Below are 19,619 nucleotides of genomic sequence, written 5' to 3' on the forward strand. Positions count from 1 at the left end.
TTTATTTTATTTATCTCTTTGTCTCTTCTTACATAACCACATAAGTTTGAAATACAACTTGTGGAGTTCTACTGGGATGGAGGAGAAGTGTTGGAATTTTGACTGAGATTTCACTAAATCTATAAAGCAGTTTGGGGAGTCTTGACAATGTCACAATATTGTCTACTAGTCCATGAACATGATATATTCCTCTATTTATTTAGATCATCTTTGATTTCTCTCAAAAATGTCTTAAGCTCTCTGTAGAGGCTTTACACATCTTTTATTAGATTTGTTCTTATATATTAGATATTTGGTAGTTCTTAATATTATTTTGAATGGTATTTTTAAAATTTTATTTTCTAAAACTTTTTTGTATATAGGAACAATTGATCTTTTTGGACATTAACTTTGTCTCTAGCTATTTTGCTAAATTTACTTATTCATTCTAATTTTCATGTATTAAAATATTTCCTGTGAAAATAATGATGTTTTTATTTCTTCCTTTCCAAAAGCTTTTTTTTTTTTTTAAATGTACGATAAACAGTTTTTATTGAGCTCAGACCACTACTTTGTGAGTCTTGAGGACCTCTGTTTATTTGCTGGATTTCTTCCCCACGTTCTTCTTGGCCTATTTGAATTAATTCTTCCTGTAGTGAATCTTGGCCTTGTTCTTTGTTTTCCTCTCCAGGGTAGCTGTAGTCCAGCCAACCTGATAAGCCAGGTGTCTCAGGTAGGGAAATTTATGTGTGGGCTTCAGACATACAGATTTGAGCAGAAATTATCTTTTTTTTTTTTTTTTTTCTTTTCATCTAATGTCTTACATTTCTCTAAAGTGGTCTGGACATGCTTGATCTTGCAGAGCAGCGTGGCTTTAACAGTCTACCTGAAGATGTTCCTGGGGACTTGGAAGTGTAGGGACCATGGGATGGGTTGGTGTTCATGCACTTGTGGAGGAAGACCAAAGCCTGGTACTTCAACTTAATTCTGTAGAAGTTACCAGAACTGTTAATGTCCTCACAATGTATGACCATCACCTTCCAGCCCAGCAGTACTTGCTTGGCCACTCTGGCTCCTAGGCAGGCCTGGAGGTTTCAACCACTGAGCAATAAGATCTGCCCCTCTGCCAACTTTGGCAGCTGCCTCAGAAAACTGAACCTTACGTTAAAAATTTTTTTCTTGTCCTACTGCACTAGCTTGAACCCTAGTATAATGTTAAAAAGGAGTGGTGAGAACAGATATCCTTGTTTCCAATCTTATGGGAAAAACTTTCAACATTTTGCCATTACAAAGATGTTTCCTATAGGGTTCTTATAAATACCCTCTGTCAAATTAAGGAAGTTCCTTTCTATTCATAGTTTGCTAAGAATTTTTTTCATGAATGATTATAGTGTTTTTTTTTTTTTTTTTTTTATGAAACGCTTCACTAATTTGCATGTCACTGTTGTGCAGGGGCAAATTTTTTCTTTTCTTTTTCAAAAGATGACCGGTAACGGGGTCTTAACCCTTGACTTGGTGTTGTCAGCACCATGCTTTCCAGGTGAGCTAACCAGCCATCCCTATATAGGGATCCGAACCTGTGGCCTTGGTGTTATCAGCACCATACTCTCCCAAGTGAGCCACCGGCCGGCCCCTCAATTTTTTTTTGCGTATGTGCTGCTGATGTGAGCATGGTTACAGAAATTTTTAACATGCTTTTTCTTCCTCTATTGAGATGATTTAATGTTTTTTTTCTCCTTTATTCTGTTAATATTGTTAATTATATTGGTTTGTCATATGTCAAATCATCCAACTTATCTATGAGCTATTATCCTTGCTATATACAGGTGAATTTGTTTTGTTAAAATTTAAGACTTTTACATTTATTATGTTCATGTCATTTTCGTTTCTTTTAATGTCTCTTGTAAGATTTTGATAGCAAGGACATGCTGGTCTCATGAAATGAACTGTGTGGTGTTTCCTTTTTTCTCTGTCTGAAGAGTTCACATAATATTGACATGATATCTTTCTTAACTGTTTGGTAGAATTCAGTAGTGAAGTTATCTCTTCCTGGAGTTTTGCATGTAGAAAAGATTTAAATTAGGATTTGATTTCTTCAGTAGTTATAGAACTTGTCAGGCTTTCTATTTCTTCTTGTGTCAGTTTGGCCAGTGATATTTTTGTCTCCTCTATGTTTTAAGTCCCATTGTTTTATTCAGTCAACATTCACATACCTACATATTTTTCATTTTTATTCTTCTTCATTTCTTTATGCCTAAGCTTACACTGGGGAATCATTTTTCTTTTGCCTGAAGAATACCTTTTATTATTTCTTTTAGTATGGGTTGGCTGCTAAAAATTTCTTATCTTTAAAAAAAAAATGCCTTATTTCCATTCCTTTTTATTTTTCTTTTTGTTGGCTGGCTTTTGCCCACAAGTAGGGAAGGCTTGAGGTGTTAGAGAGAGCTAATCCAGGAACAACCCTCAACTACCAAGAGATGGAGATGATGGATAAATAACCTCAGCTTCTTCCCTCCTCAGTAGATTAATTGTGAGGTGGGTCTCATACAGTCTCTCAGAGAGGTCCCAGTGGGATTGAGTTCCAGTTGCCTCTGTGGTACAACAGTCATCAGCCCACCTTTTACTGGGTCCCTATCTTATTTCTCCATTTATTTCTCCCGTCCCTATCTTATTTCTCCATTTCCACACAGTGCTTCCTGCAATCACCTCCTAAAGAAACTACTAATAGCCAAATCCTTGTCTCAAGGTCTGCTTTTTGAGGAAAACAAATCTAAGATACGGCCTATTTCAGGGATGCAGTCTTTTAGGGCTCAACACAAAGTAAGAGGGGTTCATTAGTACTCCTTACGGCATTGGAGGGTCCTAGACAACAATCCCTGTTGTCTTAGCTCTAAGTGCCTGTCAGAAGAACTGCACAGGACTCACTCTCCTGGGTCTTATTCATCCCTTGGATCTTGGTGTGGTAATTCATCATTATTTTATTAGCTTTCTTGTGCCTCAGATTTAAAAATTTTGTCTAACTTTTCTAGTTGTCCTCAAAGGAAGAATTAGTCCAAATTATTAGAAAGGAAGTCCCCCAGCCTCCTTTGTAGGCTTGTATTACACTTTGACTCTTCAAAGAGCTTCTGCTTGAACCCTGCTCATCTCCACTCCCTTATCTGTATCTCCTCCTCCCCCATCCATGTGATGGGCTTTCACAACTTCGTGACTTTACTTGTTTTTCCCTGTTCAGAGTGTGACCCATCAGAGTGTTAGAGCTCCGGGAGAGAAAAAATCTCACTAACATAACATTCGGGACCACAAAAAGGTAGCAATGCCAGGGTGGTTTTTAGTCAAAGACCACGCAGGCAGTTTGAATGAGCTGCCTAGAGGGAGGATACCAATTTCAACCAGGAGAGAAAGTTCTAGGAAACTAGGAGTGGGTAAATCAAGTTAAAAGCAGGATGGATAATGAAAAGATGAAGAAGGATAGATTTGGAAGAAAGAGAAATGAGGCAAAGTGTGGGCATAGTGTGGTTTGTTCAGGGGCAAATCTAAAAGGATTAGGTTTAAGCCAAATATTCAATTTGCTTAGAACATTCTTGAAAGCTCAGCTTTAATGACTTTTCTTAGTTCTCTTGGCTGGAATCACTTCCTCCTTTAACTTCCATAGCACTCTTACTGCATTTATCATATATACATGTAAATATATATATATTTATTGGCTTTGAATAGTCTGTTACTTCTAAATTATTAACTATTAGGGCTGGCCAGTTAGCTCAGTTGGTCAGAGCGCAGCCTCATAACACCAAGGTCACGAGTTCGGATCCCAGTACTAGATAGCTGCTGTGGTATAGTGGAAGGAGCAATGGAATCAGACCTGGGTTTTAGTCTATGCTTCTTACCTAAGGTGTTTGAGGCTCAATGTCCTCATCTATATAATGGGGATAATATTGTTTGCCCTATAGTGTGATTTGAGCATTAAAAGACAGAAGTTATACACAGTGGTGGTACACAGAGAGCACTTGACAAATAAAAGCTTCCATTTGCTGAGCCTACTATGTGTATAAACTACTCTAGGTGTTTGACATAAATTCTTTTTTCCTTTTTTGCTAGCCAGTACAGGGATCAAATCCCGGACCTTGGTGTTACCGGCACCACGCTCTAACCAACTGAGCTAACCGGCCAGCCTAGCTCATCTTATTTTGACCTCACCGCAACCCTGAGTAGATCTATAATTATGCAATATGTAACAAATGAGAAAAATAGGTTAAATAATCTAATCAAGGCCACATAGTGAAGTGGAAGTCATAGGACTCAACTCTAGGTCTGCCTGGCTCTAAAACTAGCAATGTCCATTGGTTTATCCTGCTTCCCCAGGGCTCACATGGACATCCAATAAATATTGGCCTTGAAATCACTTTTTGGCCCATTCTGGGCTGATGTTGGAGCTGGTGATCTACAGAAGTGTTCCATTATCTGTCTCAAGGGGTACCTAGTCTATTCTGATTTATAAATAAATTTTCATTTATTTTGCTCAAAAGATTTTCCTAAGCAAAAGTGTTTGTGTGTGTGCAATGCATTAACAGAGGAAAAGTGATATATATCCTTCTTAAGAATGTTTTACAGACCCTTGATTTAACAAATAACATGATGGAGAAGAAGCTTCATGTTTTCAGTTTTTGCCTTGAAAGAGGTACATGATTTTTTGAAGGGATCACAGAAACCTCTGAGAAAGAAGATATGAACTGGTACCCTAAAAAAAAAAAACCAAAACACATCCATTCAAGAATTTGCCATTATGATCCCATTGATCATAAGTTAAAAAACCCCTTCATTTAAGAGTAATAAAAAAAAAATCATGAATCATTTGAATCAGGAAATTAGTGGAAATTTCCACATTTTGTCTTTGTGTGGGTATGTGATGTTGGAGGTGGTGGGGAAATTAGGAAAACTAGGGTAGTAAAAGAAGTTGCTGCAAAATCAGCTCCAAGATCCCACTATCACCTTCTGGAAAAGCCTTTACATAACTATCTTACTTCTCCAAACAAGGCTGTGAATTTCTTGTCTCAATTGATTTTACACTTTCACTTTACAATACAACGGCGGATGAAGGATGAGAAACAACAACAACAAACTCCTAAGAGTCCGCGAAATAATCAGGGCTGCCCCAGGGAAATCTCAGCGAGTGAACGCAAGAGACCCTCTCCCTCCCCGCCTCCCTGGGGACACACACTCTCCCTCCCTCCAGGACGCCCTCCCCGCCACGGAACAACCCCTGCGCCTCCTCATCCCCTAACACGTGCTCTCCCGAACACTCCGGGGAGCTCCCACCCCCCGGGGGGCTGGGCTCGGGAGCCGAACGGACCAATCGGCACGTGCCTTACAGCGTAGTGGCCCGACGACGTTGAGCCGCCCAATCGCAAGGGCCTTACCGCCCGTTTCCCGGAGCCCCGCCCCTCGCAGCCGTGCCCCCGCCCGCCGGTCTCCTTCCTCCTCCTCCTCCCGTTTGCCCCTCCCCCGCCGCTCCGGAGCGGAGCCTGCGAGACGGAGAAACTGGGGCAGAAGTGAAGATGGCGGCGGCGGTGCGGGTGGCGGCGGCGGCTTCTCGCCAGTGACGCGCGGTGCGGGCTCATCTCCCTCCCCACCTCCCTAGTCCGGACCCCGTCCGCCGCCGGGACCACCCGTCCGTACAGTCTGCCCCTCTCCCCCCTCCCCATTGCCTCCTTTCCCGACGCCCGGCAGCCGCTGGTGACGGCGCACCCGGGTCCCGGCCGCCGGCCTCGGACTCCTCCGCGCTGTCGCCGGGGGAGCGGGTGGCGTGTTGATCCGCCCTCCTGCCCGCCCGCCGGGCTGCCGGGCTGCCGGGCTGCCGGGCCGCGGACACACGCCAGGCAGGGAGGCGGCGGCGGCGGCTTCTGCGCATTTGCTTCCCTCTATTTGGGGACTGGGAGGCGGCGGCGGTGGCTGTGGGTTTTGGGGAGGAGAAGGGAGTTTGGGGGGGGGCGGGCGAGAGCGAGGGGAGGCCGTCCTCGGGAGGAGGACGAGAAGGAAGCACCATGACGTCCATCCATTTCGTGGTTCACCCGCTGCCGGGCACCGAGGACCAGCTCAATGACAGGTAACAGGGCCGGCGGCCCGACGGGCGGGGGCGGGGGGAGGGCGCCTTCCCCTCCCCCATGGGGCCGCGCCGGGCGGGCGCCGGTCTTGACGGGCCGGCCGGCTGCGGAGGGGGACGTCCTTGCTGCCCCCTGGCAGGCCCCTTCCGGGGCAAACTTAGAGTCCTGGGGGCTGGGGGCCGCGGGGGGAGCGCGGTGTAGACAGAGCTTGCCGTGTAGATGGGAGAGCACGCTGCGAACCTCCTCCCCCCTCCTGCGGGGAGCCGCGTTGAACTCGGCGGGAATGGGGGGGCTCCGGCTCCCGGGGGGCGGGCTGTAATTACCGCCCAGCCCAGGCCCGAGGAATCCATATTAGTCAAAGTTGAATTGAGACAGACAATGCGGATGGGGGATGGTGGAGGTAAAAGAGAGGGAAGAGGAGAAGCGGGGCAAGGGGCCCTGGGGTAGGCTGGGCCGGGCTCGCCCGGGCCCCGGGGAGCTGTGTCCGGTGGGTGCTCTGGACCTGCCAGGCTTGGGGATCCCGCGGGGGAGCGGGGAGGAAGCCGATTCCTGGCAGATCGGGGGAGGGGGGAGGGGAAGGAGAGAGGCAGGAAGCGCCATGATTATTGTTATTATTATTAAATTTGAGCCCCTGCAGTGAGGTGTGCCTGCCCCGGGAGGGGATGAATTCAGGCGGGGGTGGGGAAGTGGATTGGATTCCCTTTGCTTTCCTTCTCCTGAAATGGTGCTGGCAGCTTCTGCTCCCAGCCCCTGTGGTGCGAGCTTTTTTTGTTTCCTTTTTTATTCTAATGATAGTGTTTTCCTGAGTTGTAATTTGACAGCTGAAAACCGTGCGTAGAGTGCCAAAGGAAAACTCTTACGTTTGCAGTTCGCAATGTTGCTTTTCTTAACACGCTGTAAATTTCTGGGTTGGGTTTGCTATGGGTGGAGGAGGAATTATGATTTCTTTTAATATATGTATTTTTGTCTTTTCACAAGGCTGTTTTGGTTTGGATTCCTCCCCTCCCTCCTCCGTTCCTTACCAGTTTAGAATATTGAATTGCAGGGTCGCATGCTCTCAGGGAACTGAGATAAAGCAGGAAAAGTTCCTTCAGTGTTGCAAAACACACCCAGAGGAGGTTGAGGGAGGCCTCCATGAAAGCATGTCCTAGAATCTAAGATTCAGATCTAATGATGAGCTAAATATTTACGAGGATCAGAAAGTGGGACATTTTAACCCCCCAATGCTTTTCGCTGCTCTCTGTGTTTCTTTTGAGCATAGAATTCCATCTGGTCCCAAGTTTAGAAGTGAGATGTGATTTTTGCAGTGACCGTGTGACTTAAGTTGCATGACGCCCTCCCTGTTTGTCATGCGCTTCCTGGAGGGAGGAAGAGGCCTAACTTGCTGCTAAGATATTGGCTTCTGTCTCGGTGTATCTAACCGCCTCAGGTGGGGCGGACAGTTTAAATCCTGAGCTGGCACTTGGTTTAGTTTCTGGCAGTGGGTTCAGATTTGTCTAATCTTTGCTGTAGACATATTGTATTTAACATGTTTGTAAAACTTTTGTAATACATTTTGAAAATGTTAACCATGTGGAGTTGTCACATAGTTCCTTTAGATACTGAAATAGCTATTTTTTCTTTTTTTTTTTTTTAAAAGATAACCGGTAAGGGGATTTTATCCCTTGACTTGGTGTTGTCAGCACCACGCTCTCCCAGGTGAGCCAACTGGCCATCCCTATAAGGGATCCGAACCTGTGGCCTTAGTGTCATCAGCACCACACTCTCCCGAGTGAGACATGGGCTGGCCCCTGAAATAACTTTTAAATTATTTAACATTTTATGTGATTCTGACTCTGACTTTATTTCATTAGAGGTCTTTTTAAGACTTTAACATGAGATTTTTAAAAATTTTAGTAGCACGCTAGTAGTGAGGATATAGCTCTACTGTCATTCATAGAGCCATGTTGGTAGTGCTTATGGTGTAACTTGTCGTGTAACTTAGAAAATTGCACTGGGGAGGAGAGAAGTCAGGGTATGTTTTCTATATTTGTCTTAACTTTATGTACCAAGAATCTTGACTAGCTTACTCAATTGGCTATGCATGCCAATACCTATTTTTCAGTTGTGTTGGGCACTAAGATTCATTTTTGAATATTCCTTTTGCTTCAGCGCTTTCAGAAATTTACAAGTAATATGTCTTTTTTTAGCCGACTTTTCTTTTTCCATTCCTAGTACAAACAAGTAATCAGCTTTGTTTTTGATTCTTGTAGTGTCAATATACAATATTAAGAATATTTAGATCATCGTGCGTTTTCACTTCATGACATAAGGAAAAAGACAAGTGCATTTGAGTCATACAACATGTGTGCATCATTGGTAGCAGATATTTGAAAAAATAGATAAGTGCTGTGGGTAAAATTTAGGACCTATAGTTGTTTTCTAGTACTGTAAATATGTGTGGACTGTTGAGATTTGTGAAGGCAGCATTTGAGACAGTCATGCATCCTAAGTCTTGAATTAGTTGACTTGTGGCAGGAGCTGTTCTGTGTCTCCTCTTCAAAAGGAAGGATAGATCCTCTTTGTATACTTAGTTTCAAAGTAATGTAATCAACCTATTGCTTGAGAAAAATCTTTTTCCAAGGGACAGGTTTCTGGAACCTTTTAATTAACTAGAACAAGTAGCCCAGAATATTTTCATGTTCAATAAAAACTTCACCAGGTTTTGGTAACAGAAAAGAGTGTGCTACTATAACTTCATTTGAACATGAGAAATGTGTTTATGAGAGTCACAAATGAAATGATAAATGATAGTTTTGGGTGAAAAAGGGTATAAACAAATAGACTTTTTAAAAGCAGTAAGATTAGACAGGTAGTATGGTACTGCAAATAAATTGCTCAGTTAAAGAAAACTTTTGGGCCTCAAAATATCAGTATTTTTTTCTCCAAATAACTTTTCTTTCTTTAAATACCCACATCCTGTTAAAAGTCAAATATTTTGTTCCGTGTAGTAGTCTTATATCTCAAATGTCTGAAATGTACGAAGCATATACCAAAATACCTGATTTTTTTTCTTCATTTGTGTTTTCAAACTTGCTGATAATGAATAATGAGGGTACAAGAATGAAGTTGGTGAATATAGGTGGGGGTGGCTAGGACAGGCAGAAGAGGAGAGAGATTCAGAGAGCCTAGGTTGTTGGTTGTGGCTTCCCAGAGTGATTACAAGGTCCCTGGCACAGAGTTGCTGGGTCCTCAGCAAATATCTTTGGAGTTGAATTGAAACCGTTCAGGGCTCAGATACTTTTGTGACATTTAAATTTTTTTTCTGGTGAATTTTTTGAATTAGTGCTGTTCCTGCTTCAAACATTGTGTCAGAAATACAGCAAACAATACCAAGAACATGGTTCTGCATGTTGAGGTTGAGAGGAGAGCTGGAAGTGCCTGCTCACTAATACCTGGAAAGTGCAATCACATGGACCAGCCTTCTCACTAAAGAATTGAACAGGCCTGGAGCTTCATGGAATTTATCCAGGGGGTACATGGTGAACTACTGACAGGCAGCTGAGGTCCACATGATGGGTCTTCTGACTTTTTTTTTTTTTTTTTTTAAGTCCAGGGCTCTTTTCACTATTCCATGTGGCCTGTATTTCAGAATATTTTTGCTGTCTCAGGCATCCCACCTGTCTTAAAGGATTGTATTTTTGGGGCACAGTTGGCCAGTATGATTAGAGTTTTGATTTCCCCTTCGCTTCCACTCTTCCCTCTAGGACTCCACATTGACTTATACTTTTTGTAAGGGAGTGGACCCTCTTAACTGTTCCCTAACCTAGGTTAGGAGAGACCTTTTTAAGGTGATGTGGGTATGGCGTGACTTGTCCCTGTCCTGAATTACTCCTCAGGATGCAGGTTGGTTACAATACAAACCAGTTCTCATTGTTTGTCTATATGTGGAATTTTCCTGTGAGCTTTGCCTTTTGGCATTATAAGGTGTTGTGCAATCATAAACAGTCTTGATTGCGATTGTCATATCGAAAGGGTTTTTCTTTTTTCTTTTTAAAAGATGACCGGTAAGGGGATCTTAACCCTTGACTTGGTGTTGTCAGCACCACACTCAGCCAGTGAGCGAACCGGCCATCCGTATATGGGATCCAAACCCGGGGCCCTGGCGTTATCAGCACCGCACTCTCCCGAGTGAGCCACGGGCCGGCCCCCGAAAGGGTTTTTCTCTAAGGAGTTTCTTCCCCTTTAGGTGCTGTAAGGACACAAGGTAAGATAGTATAGACAGTAATTCGAAACTGTGCTGATAGGCAGGTCATATAACTCTTAGAACCTCACCCCCTGTCTCCCCACCCCCCACCTCGATCTCGAAATTAGACATAGAACCTACCTCAAGGACAAGGAGAAACAGTTAAGGTAGTCGATGGGAAAACACAAATACATAATGTAATTTCTGTGGAAAATATTGTGTAGAGATAGTTACTTTTAACTGCTTTTGTGCGTTGCCTGGTTTCCAAATGGAAAGGCATGAACTCAAGGAAATTGCCTTAGGGTATCCTTAGCTTTGAGTGCAGAATTCAGATTTTTAGTCCTAGATTAGTGGTTCTCAGCTGGGGGCGATTTTGCCCCCTAGGGGATATTGGCAGTGTCTAGAGACTTTTTTGAATGTCTCAACTAGGGCATTGCTACTGGCCTCTAGTGGATAGAGGCCAGAGATGCTGCTAAACATCCTGTAATGCACAGGCTAGCCCCCCACAACAAAGAATTATCTGGTCCAAAATGTTAGTCGTGCTAAGGATGAGAAACCTTGTCCTAGATTATCTTCAGTGCATTGATATAAAAATAACTGGAAATGACTTTTGTGAAGAACTATTCAAGAGATGTACATTCTTAAGGTAATTTCAAAACATGACTATTTAAATTAAAATCAGTTAAAATTAAATAAAAATTTGTCAGTTCTCCTGTAATTAGTCACATCTCAAGTGCTCTGTAGACACATGTAGGTACTCGCTGCCATTTTGACAGTGCGTGTATACAACAGTGCCATCATCACTGAAAGTTCTATGGATGGCGTTGACATAAAAGTACATTTTTGAATAGGGCATGACATTTAGTAAGTGCTCATTCTATTTTTTAGGAACTGTTGGGTTTAAAAGACTCAGGCATATCCTTGCTCTCTTAGTAGGGGCCAGAAAATATGCCAGGGATTATTTCGAGCTGAACAAAAGTTGCAGTAGAGAGAGGTTATGATAGTGAAAACTTCCTGAAATTTCAGTGTGCTGCACCAGAGAAACACCCAAGTATTAGGCTGTGTGGAAGAGAGGATCACATCACCAAATCAGAAGGAAATCTCACTATTGCTGAGATTGTTACTTAAAAACAATACTAGAAACACTTTACTGGAAAAAGTACAGTTGTGCTTAACTAAAATGATGAAATAAAGTTGCTTAAGGAAGGTAAGATTAAAAACAGGGTATAAAATAGCCAGACAAAAAAGTTTAAAATCAAATTTTATAAGTCAAAAAATCAGTGACTAAATCATAGGCCTAGGAGTAAACAGACACTTGTGAAGGAAATTACATAGTACACAGTACTATACAACTAACAGTAATGGGATGAAATTAGGAAAGGTCAGGATTTTTTCCCTAACAATTAGGAAGTAGTCCATATAGGAAAGTTTAATCACCAAAGACTGTTAAATTATGCTTAAGTAGATCTTACAGTGTATACTGAAGGGAGCAATTTTATGTTGCAGGAGGATGTACTTAATGTCCCTCCTCCCTTTATTGTACATACGTCAGTTACTGCCTGTGTTTCTGTCATTTTGACGCATTCTGGTGAAATGAAAACAGCCTTCTCTCCTGGCTCACTGTGATTATAAGTTGTTGATTTATTTTTGTAATTGATTTTTCCTCTGAATATTATTTTTAAACTTTTTATTATGGACAATTTCAAGCATATTTAACAAAAGTAAAGAAAATAGTGTAATGAACATCCATGTACCCATCTCTCAATCTCAACGATTATCAGGTCATGGCCAGTCTGATTTCAACCCTTTCCCCATTTATTCCCCCCATCATATAATTTAATCAATATATTTTCAGTATGTATCTCAAAGATGAAGCCTGGTGAAAAAAAAAGACACCTAAAAAATCTTAATCAAAATTCAGTCTGATCAGATTTTCCCATTGTCTCATAAATGCTTATGTTTGATTGACAATTTTGAAAATTTTACTTATATATATATATTTTTTGGCATCTGGTCAGTGCCGGGATCTGAACCCTTGACCTTAGTATTATCAGCACCATGTTCTAGTGAGTGAGGTAACCAGCCACCCCCTGAAAATTTTACTTAATAGAGCTAATTAGGTTCGCACATGTTACAAAATTGGACATTATTAAGGGTAAGAGAAAACTTGTTTAGATTGTAACCTTAGAAGAAGCAGCAGGATCACAAAGTTCCTTACAGTTTAGGGCTGTAACTTCTTAACTTCCAGTATGATAGTATTTTATCAGCAGTTACTTGTAATTGTTATGGAATAATGATAATGTAGAATTCTTGATTTTTCCATGGTGGCCCACAGAGGAGTAAGGTTAAGTTGTGTAAAAAGTTTGCAAATATTAAGTTGATATATAGAGGTGAGAATATTAGTAAATTTTACTTTGCTGTAAGAAATTACTCTTTAATGAGATTGTATTTCATATTACTTTCTTGATACAATCAATGTAGTGGTAATAAACCCTTTCAAAATGAGAAATATGGTAAATTCCTAGATGACTATGCTTTGTAACATTTTCTTTTTTGTCAGGATATTAAAGTGTTAACATTTAATGTTATTGCATGTGTAAATATTAAGTTTGTCTTACTTGCTAAACAAAAGTACTGTTATTTGTTAGTTTCTGATAGTATCATTCACCTTAATAAAACATTTCCAACTTTACTCTTATTTTCATCTTTATTGTTATACTTTACATATGGTAAGATTCACCCATTTGAAATGTATAGTTTAATGAGTTTTGACAAATTATGTAGTTGTGTACCCACCACCACAATCACTATATATAACATTTCATCCCAAAAAGTTATCTGGTGCCCCTTTGTATTTATGATCCCTTCCCCAATGTCCTGTCCCTGGCAACCACTGTTCTGCCTCCTCTCACTGTAATTTTGCCTTTTTTAGAATTTTATAGAAATGGAATCTTTTTTGGGGGGGGGCTAGCACATGCTTTTGCAATGCATCTGTGTTGTAGCATGTAGGAGTTTCTTCTTTTATATAAAGGGGTAGTAGTATTTCATTGTATGGATATATCACAATTTTAAAATCTGTTCTTCTAGCTGATGTAAATTTGGGTTTTCTGTTCATGGCTATTCTCTAGTCTTTATTTTTTAAAAGAGTTCCTGGTTATTAAAAACAAAATTCTTACTGGAAATCTGGAAGATACAGAATCTCAAATGAAAAAAGTTTTATGCTGTCACTGTTAACATTTTTGTGACTTTCCAGTCTTTATTTTTCTATACATGAGTATATTTGTTTATTTTTTATAATTTGTGATCATTCTGGGTATAATTTGAAATTTTTCTTGACTTTAATTTGCTGCAATATTTTTCATAGGAAAAAGCCACTCATAATAAAATTTACATTTTTCATGACAGCAAATTTTTGTGTTAATAAAAAACATTAGTATATGTAAAGAGATTATATTTTAGAATTCCATTAAATGTAATGGTTGTATTCTAGATTGCTAGTTACAAAAATTATGATAGCATTCAATCTACAAAGCACTGTGATGAGTGAATCAATAGATAAATATTAATTTTCTTTTCCATTAGTTCAGGCTCCATTTTTGTGGTATAGGAGAAAAAGTGTTGAGAACTTACCATTTCAAGAAATTGGCTATACTCTAGCATGAATCTCCTGTTCCAGAATTCAGGCCATGAGGTGTACCAGGTCTATATTTGAACTCATATATCAGGTCTACCTCACAGACAACCTGGAACTCCAGAAGTGTACCTTACCTGAGCGTCTCCTAGGCTCTTACTTAGGGGCATGGTGGAAACTCATTTGGTGATTTTTCTGACAGTCTGCTTGCCGTGATTTGAGAAGTGGAGGAGGATAAGTTTTCTAAGCCTTAAGAAAAAGCTAAATTTGAGATTGGGAAATTAATTTGATAGAGAAAGTTAAGAAAGCAGAGACAATGTTTGGTAGGGTTATTTTAATATCTAAGTGATGAAAACAGTTTTGTATGAAAGGCTTTGAAGGATGGAGTATTAGATTTATGCAGTTGATTATCTGTTCTCTTATGTTGTAGTAGTGGCTTTGTTTCTTGTGCATGAATGATTTGAACTTGCACGTATCATCACCTGCATCTTCTTTTTTTTTTTTGTCTTTTTCGTGACCAGCACTCATCCAGTGAGTGCACCGGCCAGTCCTGTATAGGATCCGAACCCGTGGCGGGAACGTCGCTGCGCTCCCAGCGCCACACTCTCCTGAGTGCGCCACCGGCTTGGCCCCACCTCCATCTTCTTTAAGTCTTTAAAAGAAGCACCGGTCAAGTGATTTTTTCTTAAATTTCAGGCAACTCTAGTTTAAACATTCCTTCTCTTAATATGCTTATATCTCTAGTGGTGTTCATTGTTTTTTTGGGCAGCTGACCCATACAGGGATCTGAATCCTTGACCTTGGTGTTACCAGCAACATGCTCTAACCAACTGAGCTAACGGGCAAGCCCTCTGTGTTGTTTAAACCTAAGTCTTCATCTTCAAGAAATCCATTGATATTTTCCTTAAGTGACTGTGTTCTTCTGCTTATCAGGTGTTTTGATTTTTATGTATAGATTAGAGAATAATTGAGGGGGAGGGTGTACTCTGGTGCTAGGCCGTTCCTTGAGGGAGTATAGGAACTACTTTTTCTTTGCTTCCAATAGTTGCCAGAAGGAATATAAATCCAAATTGCTGCCATGTGCTCCTAATGAGGATTTTATCACTGCCAAAGGGATGCAGAAGCAGGAGTGGATATCTTCTGTAGTGGAGGTTGGCAGTCTGTGGTCTCTAGGTTAGAGATGACATGGGGGCTGATTTTGTTGGCAGCTGCTCATTTTTCTGTCACTTCTGAGAGCTGAGAGCTATTGAAGGGTACATACAAACTTGCATTCAGAGACAGGAGTCAGTATATGGTTAGCATTCACCCAATACCATCCCGGAATGTTTCTGGTTTCACACAGTCTGTTGAGTGGCAGGGACAATAGGACAGTTGGTATTTTGCTTTTCTTCTCTAGGGCCTCTCAACTCCTCAGAGGACTCTTTGGAAATGTAAAAACCTTTTCAGTTGACATGAAGATTCAGTCTTCCTTTGGTAAATTCTAGGACATTCTTGAGAAGTGATACCATGCGGGGAGGGTAATGATATGTTTAAACGTTTTTTTTTTTTTTGAGATGGAAAGTTTTTCTGGCAATAAATAATATTGAAATTTTATAAGAGTAACATACCCAAACCAAACTGTGTAAAATCATGTATTGTGGTAGCTTTTCCCAGTTAAGAGGTTCCTTGGTTTAAAGCAGTGCTTCTCAGCATCTGAATGTACCGTCATCATCATGAGTACCAAAGCTTGAAGACTACTGTGTAAACAGCTCTTACCCACTTTTCTGTCTTAAAATTAATCGATAACAAATAGGGCCAAACTTGCCAGTTGCTCACTGTCCCTAGCCTTTCTTTCCTTCCCCCTTAGACTTCAATTTCTTTAGCTGTCTGTTTGAGAATAGGGTATTTCCCTGCTCCTTGACTTTTTGTGTGGGTGTATTTACATATGTGCGTTGAGTGAAACCAAAATGCAGGGAAGTCATTTGCCCTATTAAGAGAGAAGGCTTGAGGCTAGAGTAGTTTGTTTTTGTTTGCTTTTTGTTTTTGCCATGAAATTTAAAAAATTTGGTTGAAGTTACATAAATACTGGGTCCTCCCCAGAACTATAAGACACTTAAAGGATAGCTTTTTAAAACACATGTCAGTGCTCATAAGGTTACAGTCTGGTTGGGGAAATGAAGCAGATCCACAGACCAGCAGATCCACCGCAAACTGGAAGACTGGTGAAAGGTAGTCGAGTTTGGCCTGTGTAAATATTTGCCATGCTGTTGCCTGCACAGAGTTTGAGAACAGTGTTAGATTAGTTTTCCTTGTTCAGGAAATGCTTGTGTGCTTCCCATGTGCAAACATTGTGCTAGGCCAGGGATGGCTGATGTGTTTCACTTGCTGCACCAACCTTTCCTGGAACTGTGCTTTGAGAAGTGTTTGAAACTTTTTCTGGCTCATTGGGGAAGTCTGGAGAAGAGTAAGATTATATAAATTAGAGGGTTTAGGGAGTGGTCTCAGGTGGGTGTGCCATGTATTGTTTTTTCTAACTTTTTATTTTGAAGTACTTAAGGATTCATAAGAAGTTGCAAAAATAGTACAGAGAGGTCCCATGTATCTATCACCCAGCTTCCCCCAGTGGTAACATCTTAGTTATACCAGGTATTTTTGGCATCCTTGTCAAAGTGCTAGAGACAGAAAGGAACATTTTCATTTTCCCCTTATGCGTTTTGAAAATTATTTCTCCTAAGATAACACAAATTAGAAGACACAAATTTAAAGAAAACTTGTTATATATTTAGATGGTGATTTTAAATTGATGAGATATACAGTATGCAGTGATTAAATTTTTAGTCAGTCTGTCTTTGATATGATGGTAGAATATAAATTGGAGTAATGTCGATCAGGGATTAGTCTTTGAATCTGACACTGAATGGCCATGTGACCTTGTAAATGATATAACTCGTTGTAAAATGAAAGAGTTGGGCTAGATCATTTAGGTTTTTTTCACTCCTATCTATGCTCTTGGGATTTTGATAGGGAAAAGGATTTTGTACTGTAGAATGGCTTAGAGGGAGAAAGAACTGTGAGTCTATGGCTGTCCATTATTTCTTTTACTTAATTATGTTGATGAGTGGAAGAAAATGAACAAGATAAGTGGGAAAAGGAATTTTACTCTTATTCAATTCAATAAATATTTTGCCAACTAAGTTGTATACATTGGGAATGCAAAGATGATTGGCTTTTGTCTTGGAGCTTTCTGTTGACTGGGGAGACAGATGTGTAAATAAAGAATTAAGTGCTAGTAGATAATATTAGCGATAGGGAAGAGAAGGATCTAATGGTTGAAGGGCGGGGTACTTAGGAAGGACTTTGAAGACAAGGCTGCAGGGTATAGGGACTGGTTCATCTTACTTCATTCAGTTTTCTTGAACCTAATGAGTTTTGGTTGATAGGCATTGAAGATACTGTCAGCAACCAGGGGTTTATCATAGGTGTCTATGTTTGATATTGATAGTCAGAGTTTTTTTTTTTTTTTAATTATTTTTTTACATTCTAAGATGTTGCAGAGTGGTTGGGGGAGGGGAATAGGGGAAGGGGGAGGGAGATAGAGGAAGAGGAAGAGGAAGGAGGGGGTTGTGGTTGAGGCCCATGGCACCCCCCTCATTCCAACAGGGGAGCCCAGGGGCTTCTGATGGTGTCCCAGAGGTGGCTTGCCTGGATGTGGACTGCTGGGGGCATGACTGAGGCCCTTGGTCCCCCCCCCCACCCACCCAACCTGGGAGCCCCAGGCACTTCCTATGGTGACTTCATAGGATTTCAGGGGGATGTGGCTGAGGACCTCAGCCTCCCACCATCTTGGCTTGAGGAGCCTGGGTTGCTTCCATCAGTGGCCTGGAGGTCATGTTGGGATGGATGCAGAAGTCAGAGGGTGTGGCCGAGACCCTTGGCCCTCCCATACCCCTGGCTTGGGAGTCTTGAGGGGCTTTCTTTTCAGTCCTTCCAGGTTCTATAGGTACTCTTTGGCAGTGTTAGACCTTTACTGGTTAATATCAGAACTTTTTCTCTGATCTGTGGGTTTTTTGTTTTTTCTTTTCAGTTCTGTGTTGGATTATTTGCTGTTCCCACCCCCTAAACTCTGCACTGGAACTAATTTGTTGTCCTTTGGTTACTTCTAAAATGCGGGAACTTCCTATTGGGACCAGCACTTGAGCCCTGTGGTTGAGCTAAATTCCCTGGGGAAGGCTTTTTGTGCAGCTCAGGTTTTAATTTTTGACTTTATAAGCACTTCCGGATCTTGTGAGGTCCGGTATACCTGGGTTGTGTGGAAACTCTGGTCTAGACCTGAGTCTTTTCAGCAAACTGCACCCCCTGCAGTTCTGTATTTCCGACCAGTCTCTACTGAGTGGGCCTATGCTCATTGGAGGGCAGATCATCTGTCCTTGCTGTGCCCCATTGTTCCCCCGGTGGGTCTGTCTCCCTTACCACCCACACTCCAAATATTTCCCATGGGACAGGCCGTGTGTCAGTCCCTTCTGATGCTCACCAGCCTCTCAGTGGCTCCTTTTTTTCAGATATTGTGGCTCCTTGCTCCTATGTGGGTCCATGGGAACCCTATCAGTGGTCTTGCTGGCCTGGGGGCCACCAAGGCCCTCTTCTCCCCTGCCACCTCCAAGCAACTTCACAGGAAGGGCACAGCTGCAGCTTTTGCCAGCTCATGCTCCATGTGCTCACCAGCTCCAGTCTTGAAGTTGTTGGGGCTTGAAATGGTTGGAGTGGTCCTTTGTTTCTCTCATCATGGCTTCTCCCACCTTCGTGAAATCTGTAGGTCTCTCTTCCTCTTCCTCTGAGCTCTGGTGGCCCCAGCTTGGCTGTTGTTGCTTTTTAATAGTTGTAAATTGGTTGATTTGTGGGAGAGAGTTATGTTGGGGACTGTCTATTCTGCCATCTTGACCAGGAGTCCAGAGTTTTAATAACAGTTCAGAACTCTTGCACTGTGTGGGAACAATTTACATATAGACAGTGGTTTGTTTTTTTTTGTTTTTTTTTCTTTTGTTTGTAAAACATACTGTCCAGGGATAAGAGAAAAAGAAGATATGGCTCATCGGTGTGAAAACAAGTTGCTTCATTCCAGTGCTTTGACTAATGCTGGAAGAGAGTGTACACTGGGAGTTGGCAGGGAAGGGAGAAGGGGATACTTGAAGAACTTCTGTGGAGAGTTTGTGCTACTTTCTGTTTGCTTATTGTGCACAGGCTGGGATTAACCCTGTGGCCGCCTCGAATGCTGCTAGGAAAGTGGCATGGAGATATTTCAAAATGAGACCAAGTGTCATCCATTGTCATTGTTTTTGTTTAAAATACTTAATTTCAGGTTTTGGTGACGGGGAGCAATAATCAGCCACAATGTATATCGACAAAATAAAATTAAAAAAAAAAAAAAAAAAAAATAAAATACTTAATTTCATATAGTGCACTGCCAGTAAATATTTCAAGATTATTTTTGATTATATACAAGGGTGCTTCAAAAGTTCATGCAAATAATTTTATCTCTTTTAATTCTATTTTTCATGAACTTTTTGAAGTACCCTCATATATTTATGTGATGTAACTGTTTTAATGGACATAGAATTTCATATCACACTTAGTCTCCTAAGACCCTAAGATGAGATGAAATAGTCAGAAATACATTCTGAATTTAGATGTATCTGTTTAATCCTTTAAA

General features: G+C 41.2%; 1 protein-coding gene and 1 pseudogene across 4 annotated transcripts in view; one reads left to right on the plus strand and one right to left on the minus strand.

The window, feature by feature from the left end:
• Positions 1 to 538: 538 nt before the first annotated feature.
• Positions 539 to 6,019, minus strand: LOC134363684 (large ribosomal subunit protein uL13-like; annotated as a pseudogene).
• Positions 5,974 to 19,619, plus strand: part of UBR5 (ubiquitin protein ligase E3 component n-recognin 5) — a 127,279-nt gene continuing 113,633 nt past the window's right edge. For all 4 annotated transcript variants that reach the window (XM_063080117.1, XM_063080118.1, XM_063080119.1 and 1 more), the window contains exon 1: positions 5,974 to 6,079. In XM_063080117.1, the coding sequence (XP_062936187.1) occupies positions 6,018 to 6,079 (62 nt within the window). In that variant the 5' untranslated portion in view covers positions 5,974 to 6,017. The remainder of the gene's footprint in view (positions 6,080 to 19,619) is intronic.

This window comes from Cynocephalus volans, chromosome 15, assembly GCF_027409185.1.
Source record: "Cynocephalus volans isolate mCynVol1 chromosome 15, mCynVol1.pri, whole genome shotgun sequence".
NCBI classification, from domain to species: Eukaryota; Metazoa; Chordata; class Mammalia; order Dermoptera; family Cynocephalidae; genus Cynocephalus; species Cynocephalus volans.